At 31.8% G+C, this 19,725-nt stretch overlaps 2 protein-coding genes across 2 annotated transcripts in view; both read right to left on the bottom strand.

Annotated features, from left to right (window-relative positions):
- The window catches only part of LOC148625675 (uncharacterized), a 97,062-nt gene extending 84,008 nt beyond the window's left edge, over positions 1-13,054 (bottom strand). The window contains exons 1-9 of the mRNA XM_088571071.1: positions 13,018-13,054; positions 10,946-11,164; positions 7,493-7,516; positions 7,196-7,219; positions 6,358-6,411; positions 5,991-6,023; positions 4,458-4,547; positions 3,071-3,318; positions 1,075-1,424 (exon numbers count right to left, since the gene is read on the bottom strand). Of these exons, the coding sequence (XP_088427197.1) occupies positions 1,075-1,424; positions 3,071-3,318; positions 4,458-4,547; positions 5,991-6,023; positions 6,358-6,411; positions 7,196-7,219; positions 7,493-7,516; positions 10,946-11,164; positions 13,018-13,054 (1,079 nt within the window). The remainder of the gene's footprint in view (positions 1-1,074; positions 1,425-3,070; positions 3,319-4,457; positions 4,548-5,990; positions 6,024-6,357; positions 6,412-7,195; positions 7,220-7,492; positions 7,517-10,945; positions 11,165-13,017) is intronic.
- Positions 13,055-13,359: 305 nt separating this feature from the next.
- LOC148625674 (uncharacterized) overlaps positions 13,360-19,725 on the bottom strand; it is a 39,881-nt gene continuing 33,515 nt past the window's right edge. The window contains exons 21-25 of the mRNA XM_088571070.1: positions 19,152-19,166; positions 17,778-17,807; positions 16,628-16,669; positions 14,942-15,160; positions 13,360-13,442 (exon numbers count right to left, since the gene is read on the bottom strand). Of these exons, the coding sequence (XP_088427196.1) occupies positions 13,360-13,442; positions 14,942-15,160; positions 16,628-16,669; positions 17,778-17,807; positions 19,152-19,166 (389 nt within the window). The remainder of the gene's footprint in view (positions 13,443-14,941; positions 15,161-16,627; positions 16,670-17,777; positions 17,808-19,151; positions 19,167-19,725) is intronic.

Here is a 19,725-nt window from a genome sequence, read left to right as displayed (position 1 = left end):
AGAATTTGGCTAAACCAAACGGTTTTGGAGATACAAACTATATGTGCAAAAAACTATTGCCTGACCCCTATGTTCTATTTTTAGTAACAGGACCATGTTTTTTGACGGATCAATAATCCCCATATTAGTTCTATGCAGGATATACCTAGGAACATTCATACCAAATTTGGTTTCAATTGGTAAAGTAGTTTTGGAGGAAAAGATTTTTGAAAGAAATAACAATAAATACAGCAAAAAACATTGAAAAAGGGCAATAACTCCAATATGCAGAACACTTTTATGCAAATCAGAATTTAGCTAAAGCTAATGGTTTAGGAGATATATGTGAAAAACCACTGTCTGACCCATATGTTCTATTTTTAGATACAGCGGCCATGTTTTTCAAGAGATCAAAAATCCTCACATTAGTTCTATGTAGGATACCCTTAGGAACATTCATACCAAGTTTGGTTCCAATTGGTCTAGTAGTGTCAGACGAGAAGATTTTTGAAAGAAATAACATAAAAAATAGCAAAAAACGATGAAAAAGGGCAATAACTCCAACATGGCTTAATAGATTAAAATGAAAATTTGATGGCAGATAGATCTCATCATGCTAAACACTTTTACCCCATCAATATTTGGCTAAACCTAACCGTTTTGGAGATATATGCAAAAAACTGTCTAACCCCTATTTTCTATAGTAATGGCAGCCATGTTTTTCAACGGATCAAAACTCTCCATATCAGTTCTATGCAGAATACCCCAAGGAACATTCATACAAAGTTTGGTTCCAATTGGTCAAGTAGTTTCAGAGGAAAAGAGTTTTGAAAAATTGTTAATGACAACGACAACGACAGACAATGATGGACGTTGACGGACGCCAAGTGATGGCAATAGCTCACATGGCCTTCAGCCAGGTGAGCTAAAAAGATATTACAACATGCTTTTGTGTTCGTGGTGTGTTTCTCTCTAAAATAAATTCCCCATGTGGTCCTTTAATATAATTCAATATGGCTTACCTATGGCAATAATTACATTAGATTTTACAAGTAACTAATGTGCAACATAAACATAATATGGTTTCAGACTTACTCATCTTCACCATCATCTTCATCTACATCAGGTATCTGATAACTATTTCCAATTTTCATGTCCCTTTTCCTCTTAGGATCAGTTGATACATCAGTGCCATCTGCTAACTGGTATGGATTAGCTCCTTTACCACATGAACCACATATACCTGTACTATATTCAGCATACTTTGGATCCATGGCAACCTGGAACTTGTTGTTGCCATCCCATTTAGCAGAGAACCCACAAAAACCAGACAGTACTTGAATATTCCCATAAGAAATCTTTTCTATGGTTATTCCACATTCATCCTTACTTTCTGGGGTAATTGAAGAAGCAGTTTCAGTAAAAAAGCCTCCATTCTTTTTCACCTAGAACCAGATATATTTGAGAACTTAGTGTCTATTTAAAGTATTCATTAAAACACTTTTGGGGTTAACAGGAAAGACTACAGGTAAAACAAGCTGACACAAAGAGTGATTTCTGTTGATCAATAAACAATTTGTATCAATAATAAAGACAAACTATAGCAAGTAGCAATTGTTCATGCTTTAGTTCAATACCTCTGAAACAAAAAACAAAAACCAAAATATAAAAAAACCAAAAAAAACTTGGGTAGTTAAGAAGGAGTTGCACATGTGATGTTTCATCATGTAAACCCCTTTTCTTTATTTTCTCCACTTGCAGTTATCAGACAATAATTAACTTTCTTGAATCACATCAATATTCAAAATGCCAACCTTTCAATTTCTAAAAAAGATTAGTTTCTTTCCTATACAATTTCCTCAACATCCCTTTAGTAATTTAGGAGGAGTTGCACTTACAAGGTCTTTTAACATGTAAAACACCTTAACAGGATTATCTCCTTTTGCAGGCACTTTACAATAACTACCATCCTCAATGCTCATCTACTTAACAGATCAGGTCGAGACCACTAGAATTCTGACTTACTTAGGAATGTCAGACCAAATAAGAAACAAAACAATGGACTGCCTTCACATGTTGTCACATGGCCAATTACTATTGTCCACTACTACATCTCTATTAACAGTTGCTCATGTGTAAATCATATTAAAACTCTTTTCAGTTTACCAGTTATGCTTTAGCTCAGATACCACTTAATTTTGATACTACTTATTACAATACCTAACCAGTAAATATTCTATGCCAAAAAGAAGTTTTTAGGTGGAGAAATTAATTGAAAATGTACCTAAAAATTGTATTAAATCATGCAAGAATAACTTATAGTAAACATGCAATAATGACGTATTCAGGCATCTCATTGACTTGATAGGTAGATTATTCCAGGTCATCCCCAATACGTGTTCAGGTATTCAATGTCCTAATCTTGTAGAATTCCTGACCTGCATAAGGAGCCTTAACGTCCTGTAAAATTTCATGAAATTCATAGTGTGGTTTAGGAGGAGTTGGGTTTAGAAGGTATGCAGACCAATAGATGAGAGGATAGATAGACAGTGTACATTTTTTTTCTATATACCTCCTTTTGTTTTGGTTGCCTGGGTATAATAATATTAACAGGGAGCATTCAACTATTACAGTCCCTGAACTGATCCGCGCAACTACGGATCCTTAACCACTGACTGATTGATCGCTGACAGATCAATAACCGATGACCTGTGACCAAACTGATTAAGTTTTGTTACGTAAAATGACAAATGATCTGTTAAAAATAAAGCAAATGTAAAATAAAAGTATTAATTGATGTTTAAATCTATTGCATTATGTAAATATATGTAAAATTGACAGACAAAACAATGGAATCTGTAAAATGTATGGACCCCTCTGTGGTCACGTGATGCAATCACTGGTCTAATGGATCAGTTTGACAGAATGATGACTGATCAGAAACTTATCGGTGATCAATGACCGATTGCAATTTTTGTTGTATGGATCAGTTCAGGTACTCTAATTACCATAACTTGTTGCACAACCAAGATGATTAACAAAGAAAAACTTCTATATTACCATATAAGCAAAGCTAAAAAAAACTAAATACCTGTATTTTAGATCCTGGACCTAGTTTTATTGTAACATCACACAGGGTGATATCAACTGATCTTGTATATGATACTCTCTTGTTGTTTCTGTATTCGTTCTTGACATTAATCTCATATCTGCACTGTTTAAAAGGAAACTCGTCATTGGCTTCAGTTAAGGTATATTTACAAGCTCCTTGGAAATCAATTCTTTTACCAACATAAGTAGTATAGTGTACATCACCAAATGCTCTACAAAGGCAATCAGCTGAAATTTAAAAAAAAACAAAGCACATAAAGGTTTTATTCTAGGTTTAAATAATGAACTTGACATCACAAATTCATTTTTTTTTCTTCAAATACATTCGATGTTACCCTTAAACCATGTCTTCTGTCTATTTTGAAGCTAATGTTGATGCACAATGGCACAGATAACTTAACTTATGCTCATCAGCCAGTATTTAAGGAGGTAGACCTAGGGTAAGGGACACAACTTGTACAAATCATGGGAATGTTTGTATTCAGCATTTTACATCAATGTCATGTAAGCATCAAAGTAACTTGGATTGATTTTATTCTGTTTCAAAGGAAAGCTTGAAAGGCTTTGGTGAAATTGAATATGATATACACATATCACTGGTTTCAAGAGTAATGTCCCTTACCCTAGGTTTACCTGCTTAACTAGGTCCATGGGCTACAACAATGACTTGCAACTCTAAAAAAAATCGGAGCAACAAAACAATATCTGTTTTTCTTTCATAAGGAGTATGAAAAATTAAAATTTTAGAAAGAGTTATTCTTACAATAAAGTTTTTCCACATGCTTTTTTTTAAATATAGATGCTACACAATATTTTCTTGAAATTTATGAAAAGTGATTTCCATACGCTAAAGGTTGTACTTCCATATATTTTACAATATTTACAGTAGGTAGTATAGTTAACTTAAGGGAATAGAGCTGGTCTTCCCTTGACAGAATTATCCTTACCTGAAGAAACGTCATAGGTAGTTAACTGGATACTTAACAAAGAAATTTCAACTTCAGGGAACAGAGTTTGTCTTCCCTTCAATCAAGGCAAGACCAACACTATTCCCTGAAGTTTAACTATATATTACTTGATTAAAGCATACTTAATCATATAGATTAAAATTTACTCCATTTTCATTCAGGAAGAAATCTAATATTTTCATCAGTGCTCATAATACACAATAAACTCACATAATATCTTACCACTTCATGTAGCGGGGTGTAAAAATTAGTTAACAGAAAATGTCTCATCAGTTTTGCAGCATATCAAATAGACTATGTTTAAACAGGTTTATCTGTAACTTAGAATATGACAAAGAACTTTGAAATGTATGGCATTACAACCCTTTTTTATATGGAGTGATACAACAGAAAACTGACCATTTGGTTTTCCTTCCTTTCTTCTACGTCGTCGTTCCCTTTGTTTCTTGCGCCACCTACGCCTTTGTTCTCTCTGTCTTTTCAGCTTCTCTAAAATGAAAAACAGCAGAAGTTGACTATCATAATGTCTAAATTAGGTGTGTTATTCAAACATCTACAATGGGGGTATAAGTTTTCAATACAACACATTTCAACCCTATTCATTCAACTTTAACAAAGTATCTTACATACAATGCAGAAAAAATTAATTGTGGTTTTTGTAAGCAGCAAGGTCTTTGACTATAGAAAAACCGTTTATTTTGCTGCAGTTTTAAAAAGTTCTGTACAAAAACAGTAAGCATAAATTGAATTTCTGAAGCAGTGACACAATATAATAGCAGTCAATCTGGTAGACATAGTTGCCAAGTGACCTAAATCCTACAGGTCACACTTGCAAATTGAGGTCATCACCCACATGGCTCTGATGACCTGCCAGGTTTCCAGAATAAAGTATGATGACCCGCAATAAAAAAAAAATTGCAATAACTGCAACCATTTTGTATGATCAAATCCTTACTCAGTTTCAACATCAACAGTAAAATGATATCAGTTATTTGATTTGTTTAAGCTAAAAAATAAAAAAAAATATGCTAGGATCTCAGGCACTGCCACATCCCTAAAAACCCTCCCGTATCTGCAATTTTTATTATGGTAAAATCTGGAAATTTGAAAATTTCATATCTGTTCCAGAAAATTTTCATATCCAGTCCGGAATCTACATTGGTTGTACTTTTTTTCATTAGTTAACGGATTTGTCTGCACAATTGACAGAAAGGTAAAAAATAGGATGCAAATGAGGCTGTTATTTATCATTGATCATTAAATACGAAAGTTTGTCTTGTGGTGGAGAGATGGTTCTTATTTCTTGCCATATCTCATATTCCAGTAAAGTTTTAATGCCATAGAGTATTTTATATAAATTCTCAACATCCTGTACATTTACAGAATTGTTCAATTCGATGGAATTCTCGAAACAAGAAAACTTGCTTCTAATAAAAAATTTTTTTTTTAAATAAGCCTCCCTCCCGCATCAATTTTTTTAAAAAGTGGCCTGAGAATCAAGGCATTTTCTTCGTATGGTCTTACATATTTATGAACCAATATGAATTTGTGCATGATTATTTAAGATGAGAGTCTTCTTGGTAAAATTGTTGTTTTGCATTCAAAATGTTTATGCATTAAAACAAATTGGAACAATTTTAGAATTTTTTGCCTTGCTTTTCATGGCATTTAATTCAATTAATGCCCCACCACCCCCCACCCCCCAAACTCAAATCCTGGATCCACCCCTGCGCTATATAGTATATTACTAACTGTAACAGTGTTAGTTTTGATAATCTGATTAATGGAAACTTTAAAAGCAAGTTAACAAATCTTCTTTACAATAATCATTCACAGAAAATGTGAGACTGATAGAAATAGTTCACTTATAATCTCCTTAACCTTATACTAAAACAGATGTTAATATCAAATTACAAAACATATTTTCCTTACCTCTTCTCTTTCTTGTCCTTTCTTCTCTCTGTTCTAAAAATAATGTTGACAAAATCAATAAATGATTGATCTAGATATTGATGAATTTACATCAAGAAATACCTTACCAATGCACCTGGTCCATGCTCCCAGTTTTCAGAGTTCTGGTTGACATTTATATTTGTTTTTATGTGAGTTTTATGTCAGTAATATGTTATTTCTTGTGTGATAAAATTGTTATCCCTGGATCGTAGTCTTTTAGATTAACATTTATATCCTGGTTCCCATGATTCCCTAAAGAAATCATTGATATGAAAACTCCCATCAATTTAAGACTAAGTAACAGAGAAATCAGGTTAGGTGAAGAATCTAAATGTAACTGACTTACTCTTTAATCGTTTTCTTCGTTCAGCATTCTTTTTCCTATTTTTTTGTTGTCTCTCTAAAAAATACAAAAAACAACAGAAAATACAACAATGTGCTTGTAGAAAATTTCTACTAAAGACATAGATCTTAGGCAATTTAGATTTGTCTATAGTTAATTCATTTTCATGAAAACAGACCAGAAAGGGAGGCATATTTTAAGTTGTTATCAGTATACAAGTTGTAGTTACTGGTGTAGGTCTAGATAATAGGGTCCTATTATGGGAAAGGTGTTCTTTTTTAAAAGAGGTGACTAAAGAAGAACTCATTTAAGTGTCTTTTGACAAATTCATAAGATAAATTTTGAATTTTAATTACCTACACAGGCAAATATTTTTCGCATGAAATTCCTGTTAATCAAGCTTTACGTGAAATTCATGTGAAATTCACATGAAATTAACATGATTTTCATGTGAAATTCACTAAACACAAATTTCATGTGAACATTTCGTGTGAATTTCACATGAAGGCTCCTTTCACCCGAATTTCATGTGAACTCTGTCACTTAGTTTATTTGCTCAATTCATGTGAAAATCATGTGAAATAATTTTGCCTGTGTATAAGGTAACTCAATCTTTAACATACAGTCTTCAAAGTAATTTTCAGAACCAAAGGCCTAATCCTAATTTTGGAGAAATTTTTCATATAGATACTGCTGGAATGTAAGTGGAATTTTTTAAAGCCCACCAGCATTTTTACCAGCCTCATGCTTTGGACTTCTGGTTTATCACAAAGACTGAAAATATGATAAAATATGACTGAAATATTTCATTGTTCTACTATAAGATATGAAAATGACTTACCTTTTCTCTTCCTTCTTCTTTCATCTTAAAACAAGAAAAAATATGTTTTAAAAACTTAAAAACAATAGTAATGCTTACCAATTCTTTAGACCTTACTTTGCCAAATTATTGTCAATAATATATTCTCAGTTCACTTGACCTTTGATCATGGGCACTAATTGCAAAAAAAATGCTAAGAAGTACAGCAGCAACTCATTTTGTCGTTGAACTAACGTCTATCAGTAATAATAAATCATACAAAATGAAATCCATACAAAAATAACATGAACAAACCCTAGGAAATTATTGATTACCTACCCTGCAATCTTCTCCTTTGTTTTACTACAAATAAATTTTAAAAATGAATGTTTTAAGTACCAGTCCACATAAAATTCAGACACTGCCAGTGGTAAGTGATTCATGGTACAGAAAAACCCACTAAACAAACAATGCTTTTCAATCTACATATGCTATACTTTCACATAACAACAATCTTTTCTGCATTCCTATCTGCACTTTTTAGAAAATCCTATATTCATCTCCAACTAAAATCAACCAAATCAAGCCAAATCAAGAACGATAACTCTGGCAATGGACAAATTTCATGTACTACCTATATAATTTTTATCTCAAAAGTGCAGCAACCAAATGAAAAACGAAGACGGGGTATGTGATCTGTAAGAAATAAAACTGCATTTGGTGGATTTTTGACTTACATAAATCACCTTCTGTCTGATTTTAGAAAGACTGCTACTTAAATAACTAAAGGCTTTGAAGATAAATGAAGTACATGTACATTCTTCTTACCAGAGGAAACATTTCATACAAATTAACTTTTTTCAAATCATTAATTAAAATTGCATATCTATAATACTTTTACATACCTGATAACCCTCCAACATTAGGGGGGAGACTACCACAAAATCAATGAAAAAAAATTAGAATATCCCACATAAAAATGTAGAATTTGTGGGAGGTTTTTGGTTAAGATAATTATATCATCTGTGAAAAATACTAAATAATTAAATTTTTATATAAAAATTTGCTTTTGTGGGAGAATCTCCCACAGTAGACAGTGTAAATATTGGGCAAAAATTGAGGACAAATGGTGGTCTTTTATTGGTTCAAGGTGATATAAAAATAAGTAACTATATATTAGTTGATGTCACTCATCATCAACAAAATCACAGAAATTATCATCAATCATTATAGAGACAGGAAATTAAATAAACATTTGAGGCAGACAAGTGGTATCAAGTTTCAGAGCAATATCATATTCAGAAAAAACACAAATAAGAAAAAAAAACATTTGCCTTTTAAAAAATACTTTCATTCCACAACATTAAAGAAAAAAACTACTTCAACATGACAGATGCATTTTTTTCATGCCAAGCATATTTCCACACAAAAAAATCATAACTAATTGAGACTCCTTTCTTGGTGATACATTACTATTTTTTGAGTAAGTATGTTAATTTATCATTACCATACTTTTGAGCTTTATAAGGAATTATTTAGTGATTGCAAATACACAAAATAAGTGTATGTGATTACATACATGACCATTGTCAGAAAGAACAAAAATATAGTGGAAGTAAAGGAGTGCTCAGATACCTAATATGCAAAACCCTTAACCTTTATAGGAATTCAGAAATCATTTTTTCTTTCTTTCAGTACAATTCTACATCCACATATGATGCCTAAATTTTTATGCAGCTTCATCAAATATTGTAAACCGCTTTGGAAGGATTGTGCCACTAAGGTATATGGAAGAACAAAAAGGATGGATAACGTGCTGCCAACATACAAACCAGGAAGTAAGAAAAACTCATCACCTTATTGCAGTGAAAAAAAACCTTTTTAAATCATCATAATGTTGTCAAATTTTAAATTCAGTGGATCAAACATAAAATATCTGCTCCAATGAATTACAACTCTTGTAAATGGGAGGTAACTCTGTAAACTTCATACTGATATTTTAATATCAATTCAATAAGTTAGGAGGAGAGTTATAAGGATTTTTTCAGGATTATAGAAAAAGTACTCACCTCTACACTCTTAAAAGTAAATAAAAGTTATAAGATAACAAAAAATAAATTTCAGACATCATAGCTTCAAAAATATTTAACCTAAAATGCTACTATTTCATTCATAAATAACAAATCTGAATAAAGCTTACCATTTGCCTAAAAAAAAGTACTAAATTGACTTGATATATACAAGTAAAAAAAACTGACTAAATAGAAATTATAAATTGAAATTATTCTCAAACAAATATAAAACGTTTCCATTAATAGTAATATATCAATCTGTTGATCCTTCCCTGGGAATTGGCACTTCACAGGTAATTTGGAGTAAGACATTTCAACCTTACTTTTTGAAAAGGGAGAGATTTTAGCCATTTTCTTAATTTCTTAATTTTTTTGGGGGGATTAAGATTTTTAATGTATTGTACCACATGAAATTAAATATAATAAATGGTCTGATAAAACAGTTCAATTATATCCCATACTACATTTTTTATACCAAATTATAGTTTATAATAAACATGTGATTTTTTTCCTAGCTTTTTTTTTCTTTAATTTTCTAATATTATAACCTCAACTTTCAAAATATTTGTTTTCATTTTTTTGCAATATTTATTATGGAGGTAGACCTAGGGTAAGGAAAATAACTCTTTCAACCCGTGATATGTTTGTATCATATTCAATTTCACCAAAGCCTTTCAAGCTTTCCTTTGAAACAGAATTAAATCAGTCCGAGTTACTTTGATGATTACATAAGATTGATGTAAAGTTGTCAATACAAACGTTACAATGATTTGTAACAGTTGTGTCCCTTACCCTAGGTCTACCTCCTTAAATAAGTGTTGATAAAATAATAATAGGAAATCAATATATTAATTGGATAACTGTGAAAGTACCTCTATTCATGGATATAAATTTTCATGGAGAATGGAAAAACATCAGTATGTAGATCTTTGAATGTGTTGCTTTGTCAATTACATCATACATAATATAGAAAGAAATTTCTTTTTCATTGGAACACAAATTTTGTGGTTTGGTAAACCCACACAACCACAGAATTGATACTTTATAAACAATAACACTGTCTGAGTCCTTATTTAAATTTTCAAAATAACTAGTATTAATAATAGGATAATTAATTGAAAAGAGTGAATAACCAAAATATTAGCACGAGTGCCGAAGAACGCCTAAATCTAACAAGTGTGGGGAACTTGTTCCAAGTATGGATTAAATCTTAATGCATTCCAGGCATGAGTGATCATATTTCGGTTATTCATGAGAACTAATTGATTATTCTATTCATTTTATAGATTTCCTCCATTATTTGTTGCTATTTTCAACATAAATTTTAAATTTTATGAAAAGCGGATTGATATTCGTGTTGTGACGTTTTGGCAGGAGAAAGTCCGAGAGTGAAATTACCCAATTTATTTCAGTGTGAATTATTGAAATTTATTACACTGAAAACATTCGTTAAAACACTGCTATTTTAAATTTAGTTAAACTTTTCTACTCTTTTATTTATAAAGCATCCAATGTCCAAAATGTTCTAGTTTAAAATGATTGTCTAAAATGTCCAGAACTGTCCTTATCTGAAATGCCTGTGAAAGATATAGACAACCCTAGCCTTTATTGACATCCTATAATGCAAAGCAACCTCTTCAAAGAAAATTATTAGAATTCAAAGCTACAAATTTAAATAAAGAAATAAAATTACATTGTACTGACACTATACAATACATACTATTAGATAAATAGTCAACTTGGAATATTCCACCACATCTTCTTGCTAAAATCTTGTATCGCCTCATCCTGTAGTCACGTCCCCTTAAACATACACCTCGTCGACCAGATTTCTTGGACTTCAATACAATCTTTCTAATTTGATCCCCTGGCCTGAGTGGCGTTGAACAAGGTTGTCTCCCCTGTTTACAGGTAATTTCCACAGACCTTAAACACTCCTCTAAAGTTTACAATATTATAATGTGATTATGGATGTGGTAAATTTTTATCATAACTTGGGCAAATTTTCAATTTGTGAGGTATTTGTGAGGTATTTTTTTTATAAAAAAAAATAACAAAGTTAAAACAGATCAAAATTCTAGTCATAAGGCCACATCAAGTTAATTTGTATATTCTCACCCACCAGCAACTAAAAAAATGGGGTGGGTGGGATGACCAATTTTTAATTTATATTTTTCCTAGATTTGTAAAATCTTATTCCTGATGATGAATTTGTTGAAGAAATCCTGGGAATGTGTACTTTCGGTGATGTTTGTGCCATACCAAGGCTTTATTTCTTTAATTCCCCTTACAATGTGACTAACAACAAAAACCAACCTATGATCTGCCAAAAAATACCAAGATATTCTGTAAACATACACCACATAACTCATTTTTTGACCGGAAGTCTATAGTATTGTGTATAAGTAGAGTTGTGACGGATACAGACATAAAAAAAATCTGGAAATTTGAAAAAGGTGTCCAGCATAGGTAGGTTTCACTGTCATGAAGTTACCTTAAAATCAGTTCTTAATGCCTTTCAAGCCACCAAAAAGCAAATATACTGAAACATTTTGAAAAAAGACACATTCGTATACCAGGGATGATTTTATAAGGTCAACAAACAAAGCAGATATTGGCAAAATCGGAAGTAAATATAGAGTAAAAAAAAAAGAAATGGCAATGGTAAAATCCAGATTTGAAATAGCAGAATTCTGCTAAACAGCTGAAAATAATCATGCCTGATATACATGTGAACCCTCATTGGAAGATAAATGCCCCCATTCATCCCAGTGAGAAACAAGAGCTCCTGATCTCAGTGATCTCCTCTTGTTTAAGTGATCAAAATCTTGTTATTTATGTCTGATTACCTATCTGTTTCTGGTAGTTATCAGAACAGAGTATTTAGGTTCTATAATCACAAACTCATTGGTTTGATTTACACAGAATAGACCACGATGCAGTTCATGTTATGCGTAAATCGAACCAAAGTTCTTTATACAAGATAATACATTCAGATATTAGTTACATTTCTTATAATTTAATATTTTATGATAATTTCATATTAATTTGTTCCAATACACACACCTAGTTTCAGACAAGACTCCTTCATTGGTAAAAGTAGTTTGGTTTAAAGGGGTATGGTTCAAAGTTCATGACCTTGTTTATTGATCAGGTGTTAGGAAAATTTAGTATCCAAGATAAATAAAAAACAATGGCATCTTTTCTAGCAGTAAAAATGGACATTTCAAATTACTGATGCCTGTAATCCTTATTTTCTAGGAGATGGACTACAAACCCAATATAAATACCATCTTAATATTCCATTCATTTAAGGAGGTAGACCTAGGGTAAGGGACATAACTCTAGGAATCAGTGATATGTTTGTATTATATTCAATTTCACCAAAGCCTATCAAACTTCCATTTGAAACAGAATGAAATCAGTCCAAGTTACTTTGGTGCTTACATTAGATTGATGTTAAATGCTGAATACAAACGTTCCAGTGATTTGTAAGAGTTGTCTTTTATCCTAGGTCTACCTCCTTAAAGAATTGTCTGCCTAAATAAGCATTTACATGGAAACCTAATGTATACAGATTACAATGAAAATGCATGACATCATTGACATTATATCACTACACCTTTAACAATGATAAAAAAAAGCATTCTTCTGACATCCTTATACAACAAACAATTTATCTGCCATCACATCAGCAGATCACAGACTCAGTTGAATGCAAAATCTTAATCACAATAAAGAAATACTGTAAGCTGAGTAATTGTTTTAATCCTAGTTAAAATAATCACTTACTTCGCAATCTTTCTTTTTCTCGTTCTACAAAATACATATGGTTATATAAAGGTAGAAAAAATTACATATGGTTATATCAAGGAAAAGAAGTTGGTATTTGCAGCTGATATTGCTCAATGGATTAATATGGTTATAAAAGGCAACTTTATGGAAAATATTCAACTCATAGTGTCAGAGTGAGAAGTATGGTATATGAGAAAAGACTAGTAATGTATAATATGAAATGCAGTGCCAGGAAAATTGTGGCACAGATTTAAAAGAGGAACCATAATTGATTATATATATGAAAAAAAAAGTGACAGTATTTGATATTAAAATAAGTTCAAATGACACATTCATTAATTATATAATCATATAAGATAAAGATTGGGTTTTGAAACTATATTTAAATCTTATAGTAAAAAAGTAGTACTCACCACCACAAGCTTAAAAAAAGAAAAACAAAATTTTATCAGTAGTGAATAAATTTAAAAATCAGACATAATTACTTTGACAAATTAAAACTAGAAATACTGTAAGCAAGCTCACAAAAAGAACACCCTGTTTCATGTGTAAAACTCTTAAATTGGATTGTCTCCCTTTGGATTTTCATACATTGCTTATATTCCTTAGTAAAACAACTATTTATGATGCTAATTCTCCCTACACAATTTCATCAAAATCTGTAGTTTGGTTCAGGAGGAGTTATGCTTAAAATCCTTAAGTTGGATTATCTACCTAAGTCCTCTCACAATAATTATGTTGATGTCATGCACATCTAGAAATGATACCTATCCTTCCTTTAAAATTTCATCAAAATCACTTGAGTGGTTTAAGTTGAATTGCACTTCAACATGAAAAACCCTTGACAATAATTTTTATGCCAACATGCACATCTACATACAATGCCAAACCTTTGTTGAGAAGTACAGGAATAGTTCTGCTTATTGTGCTTACAAAGAAATGTGAACAGGCAGATGGTGATTCCTATTAATCACCCCCAACTTTGTTTCGGGGGCATATACTGGGTAATAAGGTCCTTAGCTATGCTACAAAAAATGAAAGGAACATTCCTTCCAGGAAGACATGAATTCTGATAACAATATTACGGAAATTGCAAAAAGTTCTAACTAACTTCTCATCATTGCCAATTTTCTGGGGGCTGAAACAATTTATAGAATACATCAATTATAAGTATATACAAATTGAACTAGAGTAAAAAGTAAGTACATACACTTGTCAGAAAAATTTCCCCACAAAGATTATAATGTATATTTGTCACCATAACTACATATACATATATTAAGAAATTGTTGCATGAATATTTAGCAAATGCTGAAGGTCATATGACAATATATTGCCCCCCTCCCCCATCCCAAAAAAAAAAAAATATCTGAACAGGAGCAGTCCATATACATGTACTGCCATTTGACTAAAAGTATCAAGAACTTTTGCTATTGTAAATTTCCAAATGAAGTTTAATATGGAGTATTTGTAACTTTTCAATGTCAGGCATTTAGTCATAGGCAATATCATGAATTTGAAGCTACTGTATATTTACACAAATGTAAAATGGAAATGGGATTGTATTAAATTCTGAAGTTCGGTGGTTTTCTATGATGATAATACGATAATTAATTGGAAAAAGTGAATAACCAAAAAGGTTAATTCTACAAGCATTCTTGGCAAGGGTGATCATATTTTGGTTATACACAATAACCAATTAATTATCCTATTGGTTACTACATAGATTTTCTCTGTAATGTAACTCTCTTTTCAAACATGAATTTAAAATTCTGTGATCAGAGGATTTATATTCATGGTGTGGCATTCTGCCATATGAAAGATGGAGAGTGAAATTACTGAATTTATTTCACAGTGTGCATTATCAAAATTTATTTCACAGGTAAGATTCCATAAAAAAAAACACCATTTCATTACATACCTCGTGAAAAAAAGTCAACTTTGAACACTCCTCCACATTCTTTTGCAAAAAGCCTATTTCCCCTCATCATGTAATCACGTCTTTTTCTACAGTTTCTTCTTTGACCTGATGTCTGTGATATCAATTCAACATCATTAACTCTATCACCTTTCTTAACTGGTGTGGGACAAGGTTTTTTTCCCTGTTGACAAATTACCCTCACTGATTTCAAACAATTCTCTGAAAAATCATCATAGAATACATAAATTCACACTTGTCCATTTTTGACATCAAAGAAACGATGCAGTTTTATTTTGTGACATCAGTAATCTTTCATGAAGGCAAGTTCAGTACCAAAGCAATGGGAAAATATATTATTTTCATCAATAGCATCCATAAACCTGAATACATCTATACTGGTAACAACAGTAATTCTACTCATTTGTACCAGGAGTATAACAAGTATCTAAAAGGTGTTTTTCTTCCTAAAGAATAGGGCATGCACCTGTATACTTATTAATGGATAATACAAAGAAAATAGAGTGTGCTCCTCATCATGCATGGTAAACCAATGAAGAGAAAATAGTGTGCTCCTCATCATGCATGGTAAACCAATGAAGAGAAAATAGTGTGCTCCTTATCATGCATGGTAAACCAATGAAGAGAAAATAGTGTGCTCCTCATCATGCATGGTAAACCAATGAAGAGAAAATAGAGTGTGCTCCTTATCATGCATGGTAAACCAATGAAGAGAAAATAGTGTGCTCCTTATCATGCATGGTAAACCAATGAAGAGAAAATAGTGTGCTCCTTATCATGCATGGTAAACCAATGAAGAGAAAATAGTGTGCTCCTTATCATGCATGGTAAACCAATGAAGAGAAAATAGTGTGCTCCTCATCATGCATGGTAAACCAATGAAGAGGAAATAGTGTGCTCCTCATCATGCATGGTAAACCAATGAAGAGAATAATAAATGATTTTGCTTATCATAGGATACTAAACTTAATAAAGATGGCTAAAGTGAAAACAAAATTCCATCGGATTGATGGAATTGCCCAACAAAACCATGGAAGGACCAGTGAAACATGCTTGATTTCTAGACCAAATGTCTGGTACCACTCCAAAAGCCCGTTTCAACATTTTCCCTTTTGTTTTTTCCGTTTTCACTTGTTAAAGATCATGATGTAGGACAAAATACGATCCATTATGGAGTATAATAAGTTTCACTTGCTACAAAATATTGAAAATTGGTTCAGCCAGTTCGATTTCTCTTGTCCAAAGGAATGAATGTCCTGTAAGAATTTTGAATTTCACATTCACTGTGGCTGATTGAGTTACACTTGATTTTGGCTATAAAAGAAAAGGATATGATACCACTACTTACAGTATACATCAAAATGAAAAGCACATGCTTCTGCTTTTCATGAGATACTTCAGAAAGATGGCTCGTTAATATACACTTAATTTTAAGCCAAAGTGCAGTCAAACAGATGTTACAAAGGTTCAGTTTATCATGGTGCTGATTTTCAATTTTTAAATAATTTCCTTGCAAAGTTTCTATGTTTGTTCTGCCAAAACTATTTAAGACCTAAAGACAGAGGTACATATTGACTTGGATAAATAGAATAAATGCAAACTTGCCATAAAAACAACTTTACACAATACTTTTCTAAGAATAGGAAGTTAAATAGTCAACCAGCTTACCTTTTTTGATTGGTGGTTGTATCTGTGGCTTTAGTTTTATTCCTGTAATTTAACAAGAGATATGTTAAGTGTCAGTTCCTTTAAGAATCAGGCAGTAGGTGAAGCATATTGTGAAAAAAAACATCATTTTGATAGTGTAATTTGACTATTTGCAAGAAACAAGGAAAACAGACAAGATTTTCCGTATCATGCTGGACCACCAAGTTACAATATCATTGAAATGCACTGAAAATGAACATTTCAAGGGCAGATAACTCTGTCAAAAATCTCATTTTTATCTAACATTCTATTGTAAAATTTCTGAGCAAATCCAGTGATGAGGAAATCAAATAATGGTATTTTCAAATAGAGAAAGCATCCACGAGTGAAATTATATAGTCAGATCAGTGGGTTTTTGACATGCATGTTTCTGATTTTTCCCATTTTTGCCAGATTCTTACAAATACACTAAAATGAGCATTTGATTCAACATTGCCTAAAAATCACGCCATTAAATTCATCTTTTTGTTTGTTTTGTTTGTTTGTTTTTATTTTTTGTATTTATTGTGAATTAAAAACTACATTTCCTGTGAAATCTGGTTAAGTGGTCTTTATAAAGAACTCGAAAGCATTTTAATCTTTGAAATAGAGGCTCTAAAGAGCCAAATCACTCATCTGGAGATCTTGAAATGATCATTTAAACAAAAAGTTTATCATTTAAAGAAGTCCCTTTACTTATGTCATTTCTATCACATATTGAGCAACACACAAAGTGGAGCATTTGTAAGGTTATCGAGGATATCATCCCATTTCAGAAGGAATTGATTCAATAAAACATGCCAATCAGAAGCTTAGATTATCCTCAGGTGGCTATCTTTTTTATCAATGGAACCAAACTGGATCTTTTGCAGAAGCTCTTCCATATATCGTTTTTGGTAAGTTTTGTCAAAATTGATCGTGGGATTTCAATGTAGGTGTAAAAAGTAACGGACGACTGATAAGAGATAATGGAAAGAATGTGATGCAATAAGCTCAATTGGTACAGGTGAGATAAAAATCCAACACACAATTTTTGTGAAGAAATAATAGCAAATCATAAAACCTAAAAATGCTGCTCTACATAGTATGCTGAATTTTAACCTAATGTACAACTACTTTACTTCAGTTTTACCTGGAGAATTCTGTTTCTGTTGTTTCTGTTCTGTAATTCAAGAAAAAGAAATCAAATTAACATGTAATAAAAAACTAAAAGCCGGAAAATATAGAGAAACCAGTCCAAACCAAACCTTGAAAAAAACAGTAAACCTGTCAACACCAGACACCCTTTTTTTTATCCTTTTGTGTCAGTTTAAATGAATTTTGAACTCAAGTAAACCGAACACCTCCATAGTCAGGAGATGTTGGTCATTATTATGTCTTTGTGTCAGGCCAACTGAAAAGAAATATTTGCGGTTACAGTCACCTATTTCAATAAAATAGGGTTGGTAGGTCAGAATTTTTTGTTTTAATTTTATTTTTTTAAAGAACTCGTGAAGTCTGCTTGAAATGTCACCAAATCCTGAATAAGATGAAAGATTAAGTTTTTTTCAATGAAAATATAAATAACAGAACAGATCAACAGATGGTCATCACATACAGGAATGAAACATCAACAGACTGTAAATTAACAGCTTTCAGTTGTCTCATGGTTGCAGCTGCCAACCATTTTTGTTTACTTCTGAATCCAGTCCTGAGAAGTAACCACAAAAATCTGATTACCTGAAGAGGTAAGGTCAGTCAGTTTTTATTCATTTGTTTTATTTTCATTTTGGCAAAAAAAGTCTATTTGTCAAAGAGACAACAACCCCACCAAGATCAAAAATGTCAGGGTCATTTCAGCAATTGAAATAATTATGCTTAACCTAACGGTTTTGGACATATATGCGAAAAACAGTCTGACCCCTGTGTTCTATTTTTAGTAATGATGGCCATGCTCTTCAACAGATAAAAAATCCTCACATCGGTTCATGTACAATACCCCAAGGGACATTCATACTAAGTTTGATTCCAATGTGGTGTCAGAGGAGATTTTTGACAAAAATAACATTGAAAATAGCAAAAAAACATTAAAAAAAAGCAATAACTTCAACATGGCTTAACAGATTGAAATGAAAATTTGACCACAGATAGATCTCATCATGCTGAACACTTTTACCACATGTCAGAATTTGGCTAAACCAATTTAGATATATGCAAAAAACTTCTGTCTGACCCCCATGCTCCATTTTTAGTAACAGCGGCCATGTTTTTCAACGGATCAAAAATCCCTATACCAGTTCTATGCAGGGTGGACTTGACCTGACATTTTCCATCTTGGTGGGGTTGTTGTCTCTTTGACATATTCACCATATCAATTCGCTTTATATCAGGACTCTTTTGGAAAGTGGCAAATGTAACAATGAAACATCTTTGACTACCCTTTCACGTCTTACAAGGATAATTAAATGTACCTGATGAAATTTACATTATTAATATGGTATGATGAGAGATGAATTAAAAAACTTACGTGCACACAGATTTGCTGCAACAGAAATAATATTGTGTGATATATCAACATCATAATATCAAACTTTTGTGTGATATATTAACATCACAATATCAAATTTATCTTCACTTTTTCTTCGTTTTCAGTAATTTGATTCATAACTCAGATTTATGTATACAAAATCAAAATAATAAGTGTAAGTATCTATAAGTCATTCCAGCATTTGAGTTAATCAGGCATTTTCTCTTTGGTCAAAGCGTATCGGCCACCAAGTCACAAACTAAAGATCTTTGTTACCAGAATAAATTTTAAATTTGTTTTACCATTTTTTGTGATTACATTAATTTCATGCAGTATTTTGCTTTTGTGATAAGTAATTAGGATTTTACTTTCAAAAGCATATTTTTTCAGTTAAAATTGCTAGCTTGATGGACAGAGAGAGCAAAGGATAAACAAGATAAAAATTATTACAATTGAAAACATAAAGCTGTATGCATGGTTGTGCAAGTGGTATACCCCACTCATACAGAAAGTTGATATTGGACAGCACCCAAAATTGCTTAGAGTGTATGCCCATCCAATAAAGCAACACACC

Source organism: Perna viridis, chromosome 2 (genome assembly GCF_037379345.1).
Source record: "Perna viridis isolate PV_CMFRI_1.1 ecotype Kerala chromosome 2, ASM3737934v1, whole genome shotgun sequence".
Classification (NCBI taxonomy): domain Eukaryota; kingdom Metazoa; phylum Mollusca; class Bivalvia; order Mytilida; family Mytilidae; genus Perna; species Perna viridis.
This window is presented reverse-complemented; position numbering and strand designations above follow the sequence as displayed.